We start from the raw sequence: 7,198 nt of genomic DNA, 5'->3' as shown, positions 1-7,198 counted from the left end.
AAGAGTGAAATATTTTAGGAAATATGAAAAAGGCAGAATATTATATTTCCCTGGGATAAGCATGTTTTGAAGCAGCTCCCATCTTCCTGCCCCCACCCTTTGTCAATGGGCCATTAAGAGTTGGGCCAGTCTATTCTACATAACAAATATCTACCTCCTTCAGGCAGAGCCATAGTAGGAATGGCCAAAGATCCAACAAAGATAGGATTAGCCCTCTACACAATAGCAGCAGAAACTCACCACATGTGACCCGGGAAGCACATGTGACCATCAGCCAGCAAGGCTAGCTAAGACCCCCACCCCCTGGGAGTCTGACAACCAATCAGAATACTCTTTCTGGGCCCCAGGAAGTTCAAAGCCAGAGAGAGCATAAAACCCGGGGACTCGCTGACTCTCAGCCCATTTTCTGTTCAGGAACTCAAGCCATGTGATCCTGTCCACCATTAAACCATCTTTCCAAGCAATCTCCATGTTTCCAGTGTCTTTTTCCCCACTTGGAGCAGAACCTAGAAGGATGTTTCTTCCAACAGTAGTTTATTTGGTCTAATATAGTCTACTTTGTTTTGTTTTATTTTTGTGAAAGTTCTGTGCCCAGAATTGTGTGGCATCATCAGTGAATAAGTAAATGAAAGGAATAATTTGGATCTCATCCAGGGATGGGAGCGAAGTGCATCAGCAACATTGTGTGTGCCAGTGATGGGTTCCAACTGGTGTTACCACCGGTTCTCTTCACGCATGTGCTTTGCATGGCTTTGCATGGCTTCGCTCGCATGCGCATCGAACTTGCACTCCGTGGAGGAGCATGTTCTGGTCGGCCAGCAGCCTGTGGAGCTGACAGCAGAGTCAGATAGCAATGAGGCTGAGGAAGAATAGGGGCCAGTCCTGGAGGCTGGGGAAGGCCCAGATGAGGGCTCTGCGTCGGAGGCAGAGATGGGGCCAGGGCCATTGGGGAGTGATGTGCGGACTTCGGAGCCTCCAGAGGCTGACAGTAGAGAGGCAGAGGAACAGGAGGAGCCTGTTTCTTGTGCACGTATGAGAAGAGCTGCCAGAAGGCAAGAGCAGCTAAAGCAGAGAGGATGACTCGGGAGTAAGGCCAGGAGATGATTGGCCCCTCCCATAAGGCTTAAAAGACCAGCAACGGCTCTTGGGCTCTTTGTCGGAAAACAACATTGAGAGAATTGCTTCTTGTTTGACTGTAGTTATTTCTTCTGTTCCTGAACTGTTGCCAAGAAAAGCCTTTGGCAGTTTGCCTAATTATCCCAAGGTCAGAGATAAACTAAATACTGGTGTTTTAAGGACTTTGCTTTCATTTCATTCAGAATACACTGAGAATGAGTTAATTCTCAGCTGTTTTAATAAAATCTGTTTGTTTTTTGAAATTGTTTGCATTTAATATCAACTGCAAATTGCTTCAGTCGGCGTTCCTCCTTAAATAGGCTAAGGGAGTGGCCAATTAGCCCCAAGCCTTACTCTCGAGGAAACCTCTTCCTGAGGAGCTACTCCTGCCTTTTGGCAGCTCTGCGCACCCATGCATCGAGAAGAGGCTCCTCCTCAATAAAAGGTAGAGCTTATATTGGGCACGTGTAAAAATCAAACTAGGACTTACTTTCTGAGTAGGTCATATTTTCGGGGAAACTGTAGTTATGGAAAGTGACAGTAATAATGAAGGAGAATATTTGTGGCTCAGGGTTAGAGCAGCATGGTGGTCTAATGGTGGAAATGCTTTCCTCCCACTCTGAAGCTTGGGAGTTCAATCCTAGGTAGCAGCAGATGTTTCTCTCCTAGGGCGCAAAGAAAAAACAACAACCTCTGCTGTGAACTTAACATAGGTGTCAGAAAGGACAACAGGCTAGTAAATACTCAGCTCCCTCCAGCTACCCTGAAATAAGGGATTACAGGGATGTAAAGAGGGACGCGGTGACTCAGTGGCTAAGATGCTGAGCTTCTCGATCGAAAGGTCGGCAGTTCAGTGGTTCAAATCCCTAGTGCCACATAATGGGGTGAGCTCCCGTTACTTGTCCCAGCTTCTGCCAACCTAGCAGTTCGAAAGCATGTAAAAAATGCAAGTAGAAAAAGAGGGACCACCTTTGGTGGGAAGGTAACAGGTTCCGTGCGCCTTTAGCATTGAGTCATGCCAGCCACATGACCACGGAGACGTCTTTGGACAGCGCTGGCTCTTCGGCTTTGAAACGGAGATGAGCACCGCCCTCTAGAGTCGGGAACGACTAGCACATATGTGCGAGGGGAACCTTTACCTTAAAGAGGGGGAGAGAAATCTGTAGCTCAGATTGAAATGAGGGGTCCTTGGTGGTCTCTGAGCTTGGTAGTTTTCTTGAAGATGTTTCATTGCTAGGTAACATCATCAGTGATGGTAACCACCTTCTTTTAATCCCAGCTGGCACGAAAAATCACGAGTGGACCGGAAGAATCGTGAGTCATCCCCAGAGAGGAATCTCCTATGGCAACTCCACAAGTCTTGACGTCTTCTCCAAATGAGACATGGAAGGTCCCCAAGGGTCTTCCTGCTTCAGAAGAACCGGTTGAAAAAGAAAGCAAGTCTAAAGTTCCTCCCAAAGAAGGAGACTCCTGCCCAGGTTCCTCCAGAAGATCTACCCGAATAAAGCCTTCCAAGCACAAGGAGCGTAGGACGACTTTTCGTGGGGAAACTGGGCTAGCGAAACACTTGAAGGGACATGCCAGGGTCAGGATCTTTAAGTGTGTGATATGTGAGAAGAGCTTCAGCAAAAAATCAAGTCTCTTAATACATCAGTGGAGCCCCACACATTCGAAGGGTTTGGTAGATCTTCAATATCGGGCAACAGACCATGACAAAAGCCACCTTAGAAAGCCCAGAAAAGAGAGAACGTACCGCTGTCAGAAGTGTAGGAAGGTATTTTTTCTTCGTGAGAATTTCATAAAGCATCAGAAAATCCATTTGCCACCAGTGCCGGGCCAAGCTCAAGCAGGTACGGTTGACCTTTGGCTTTCGGGAAGAGACGGGATGTTCACACATTGCGCTAAGCCCTCAAAGATGTATGGTGGCTTAGTGTGGTGTACAAAGGCGGTCACTTTTGTGTAGATGTTGTTTTGCAACCTATATGCAGTGAAGTTAATAAGTAAGTCCTAGATTTACAATTCTGAAAAAGGCGAATGGTCATTTTTCAGACTTACAGCCATAACGGCATCCCTGAGGTTGCATTTTTCTGTTCTGTTCTGTTCTGTTCTGTTCCATTCCGTTCCGTTCCATTCTGTTCCTCTCCTTTCCTCTCTTCTCCTCTCCTCTCCTCCCCTCTCTTCCCTTCTCTCCTGTCTCTTCTCTTCTCTTCTCTTCTCTTCTCTTCTCTTCTCTTCTCTTCTCTTCTCTTCTCTTTATTTATTTATTTTATTTGTTTGTTTTATTTGTTTCCATTTCTATACCGCCCTTCTCCAAATAGGACTCAGGGCTGTGAACAGCCAAAGTAAAAAACAGAACATACAAAATTTAAAAACAGTTTAAGATAATTAAATATTTTGGCCGTAAATTAAAACAACCCAATTTAAAATCAATTTAAAATTTAACTCAAGCCAGCCCAGCTAGTTGAAATCTCTTCTCTTCTCTTCTCTCCTCAAATGAGTAGACCAGCGCCTCCAAGAACAAATGGGTAGACCGGTGCCTCCAGAAACAAATGAGTAGACCGGTGCCTGCAAAAATAAATGGGTAGACCGGTGCCTCCAAAAACAAATGAGTAGACCAGCGCCTCCAAAAACAAATGGGTAGACCAGGATACTCCAAGAACAAATGGGTAGACTGGTACAGCTCTGCAAGCATTTAAAAGCCTGGTAGACCAGTACCTAAATCCTAAAGAATTGTCACACGACCATCAAACCACGCCCACAAAATAAGCCACACCCACAGAACCGGTAGTAAAAATTTTTAGGACCCACCCCTGCTTCAAGACAAGCAAACCTCTTTTGTAGTTGTATTTTGTGGGTGAAAAAACCTCAGCACCCCCACCCCCACCCCCCAGTGCAGAAAATGAATTTTATTCACTGTCCACTTGAGTGTTTGGGAAGTTCGAAGCTCAACTCTTGAAGCTCCAAACCATGGGAACCCTTTAACATGGAGACTTTTCCCCTCCTTCCTTCTAGGGAATCCTTCGATAGACCGGAAAGGCAAAGCAAAGAAAGCAGGAAGCGATCAATCTGAATTGCTGCTTGAGGAAAGTAAGTGTATAAACCAGTGATAGCTAACCTTTTCCGAACTGAGTGCCCACAACTCATGTGTGTGCGCACGAATTTGTGTGTGTGCGCCCGAACCCCCAAAATGCTTCCACGCATGCACCCTACCCCCTGTACATGTGCACGCAACCCCCTGCACACGCCCCCTGTGCATGTATGTGTGCCCCCCACACATGCCCCAACCCCTACACATGTGCACGCGTCCCCCGCACACGCCCTGCGTCTCGCACATGCATGGTAGAAACCCAAAGACCAGCTGGCCGGCGGGAAGCACTTGCACACGGATGGTGGAACTGAACTGGGCCGATGGATCACGTGCCATCAGAGAGGGCGCTGCATGCCACCTCTGCCATAGGTTTACCATCAAGTGGGGGGAGGGGCTGCTGGGGGTTCACAGGGGTTCGGGAGAACCTCTAGCTAAGATTCTGTGCAGTTTGGAGAACTGCCAAATCCCACTCCTGGCTGGCCCCACCCACCCCTCCCCTCCCAGGAGTTCCCATGCAGCCCATTTTGGATGCAGGTAAGTACAGGGTGCGCACGGAGGCTCAGGGAGGGTGAAAAACGGGCCTAGTGGAAGTTCAGGAAGACCGAAAATGGGCCCGTTTCCAGCCTCCAGAGGGCCTCCGGAGCCTGGGGAGGCCTTTTTCACCCTCCTGGAGGCTCAAGGAAAGCCTCCGGAGCCCGGGGAGGGCAGAAACGCCCCCCCTCGCTGTGGTGCAGGAGGATGACTAGGCCACGCCCACCATGGCCACGCCCACCCAGCAACCGGGCAGAGAGCACCTTGCTAAAATTTTTGAAGCCCGCCTCTGCCATCACGGGTATAAACATTCAGCTGGATTGTTGTGTTGTGTTGTGATGGGAAATGACACCAACCTCTTTCTCCACAGTGACCAGCATGAAGCTGAGTTTGGACCTGCTTATCCTCAACCAACAAGCTCAGCTCCAGGCCTTGCGAGGAATTCAGAGCCAACTGAATATTCTTCTGCCTGGAAATAATTTAATCAGTTCCAACGTTTACCGCCTTGGCGTTCTGTTGAGTCAGCAGGCTGCAGCAATGAGATCCGTATCTTTCTCTTTCTTTGTCAATCCCAGCAATCCCCTTCCACAAAGCGCGTCTAATTCTTCTTCTTAAATATCTTCTTAGTCCAATATAAAGTGAGCTGCTCCAGGGGCTCCTGATGAGCTTCAGATTTTTTCCTTCTTTTTAAGAATTTGTCAAACATTTCCTGTAGATGCTTTTTCTTGAACGAATTTAATTCTATGTCCCCAGCCCAGCCCAAATATCTTTTTAATGTAATTACCTTGACTTGTTCAACCAAGGCATCTATTCCCAAATTTTAATGTAGGTTTCCTTTGCATTATAGGACTGTCTTGTTTCATTTAGACCCAGTTTAGCGTAAGATTGTTCCATCTGTCTTTGCATCTATAGTTGAACCACAGGGAGATCTGGCTTACGGTTTCTTTACCTAAAAAGCACTCTGTAACATTAAATTCTGAGAGATCTGTTTTAACACACAACTAACCCGATCTATTAATTTTTAAATCCCCGTTCAGGACTGGTCTGTGTTGACACTCACTGATTTTAACATCTCTTATGATGGCTGGGTCCCTAGAAGAGAGTTATCCCAGCAAGGTGGGTATCCTGGCCGATACTCATTTCAAGATCGGGGGTGGGCTTCAAAAATTTTAGCAAGGGGTTCTCTGCCCAGTTGCTGGGTGGGCGTGGCCTAGTCAGCTTCCTGCACCCGGAGGGATTTTTGCCCTCCCCGGGCTCTGGAGGCTTGTTTCGAGCCTCCGGGAGGGTGAAAACAGCCTCCCCAGGCTCCAGAGGCCTTCTGGAGGCTGGAAACGGGCCCATTTTCGGCCTTCCTGAACTTCTGGTAGGTTTCACCCTCCCTGAACCTCCATGCACATCCTGTACTTACCTGCATCCAAAACGGGCCGCGTGGGGACTCCTTTGAGGGGAGGGGAGGGGTAGGCGGGGCCAGCCAGGAGTGGGATTTGGGGGTTGTCCGAACTGCACGGAATCTTATCTAGAGGTTCTCCTGAACCCCTGCGAACCCCCAGCAGCCCCACCCCTGTTCAAGATGTACAGTTGAGTAGTGTTATGTTTAATAGGACAAATCTGATTCCAAGGCTTTTGACGTCTTGAAAGAATGAGCTTCAGGGAAGAACTCCAACATAAATTGCTTGTATTTCTAACCTCAGTGTTTTTAGCTTTTTTTTTCATTCGTCCAGAGAATTGAGAAGACTGCTTTCCCTTTAAAAAAAATTTGCTTAACTTCTTTGACATTCTATGTATCCCTGACGGGTGTCTGATTGACTAGTCTGGGAAGCTGTGATGGAAGCTTCTACTGTTGATAGCCTTTTACCCTTGTTAACAACAAATTTTTGATTAGTTTGACAACCGGGTTCATTATCAAATGAATTAAATAAACATGATATGCTGACTTAATTCTGTGCTGTTCTTTAGCTTCTGACTTATTTCTTTCTCACCTCAAACACAGTCAGCTGTCTTTGACAGAGGCGGTAGGTACAGAAATGTGGGGGGAAAATTGATTGGATAAAGTACAGCTCTAAGAAGATAGAAGGAATAGATCAGACATCGTGTTCTGTCCCCATCTCACACATACACACAAACAGACAGCGGGGGTTAAACAAACTGGCAGACAATCAATTCTTCCGATAAGACGCTTGGCAGCAACCCAGTAGCTGCTTGCCAAGAACTTTTACTCAATAAACAAAATACACACAGTCAAGAATTGTCCAGTTTGTAAAATAAATCCAAGGCCGATAATGTTGTTTCCAAAGATGCAATGTGACTCGATAGTAGTTAGTTTTGTCCGTCACAGAGTCTGAATGGCCACCTCACCCCCTTTTATACCCTGTGGGGTGTGGTCCAGTGACTCAGCCTAATCTCTGGCACGCCTTTTCTTCTGTTGCGCGCGCTTATCTCTGCGACGCTGCCGAGGATCCAGCC

At 47.2% G+C, this 7,198-nt stretch overlaps 1 protein-coding gene across 1 annotated transcript; it reads left to right on the top strand.

The window, feature by feature from the left end:
- Positions 1-2,444: 2,444 nt before the first annotated feature.
- Positions 2,445-5,955, top strand: LOC117678910 (uncharacterized). The gene is made up of 3 exons (XM_060684125.2): positions 2,445-2,966; positions 4,129-4,203; positions 5,106-5,955. Exons 1-3 carry the CDS (start codon positions 2,459-2,461, stop codon positions 5,348-5,350), a joined length of 828 nt encoding a protein of 275 aa, XP_060540108.2. The 5' UTR covers positions 2,445-2,458; the 3' UTR covers positions 5,351-5,955.
- The last annotated feature ends 1,243 nt before the right edge of the window (positions 5,956-7,198 follow it).

The sequence above is a fragment of the Pantherophis guttatus genome, chromosome 7, assembly GCF_059756535.1.
Source record: "Pantherophis guttatus breed Tessera chromosome 7, ASM5975653v1, whole genome shotgun sequence".
Lineage (NCBI taxonomy): Eukaryota > Metazoa > Chordata > Lepidosauria > Squamata > Colubridae > Pantherophis > Pantherophis guttatus.
This window is presented reverse-complemented; position numbering and strand designations above follow the sequence as displayed.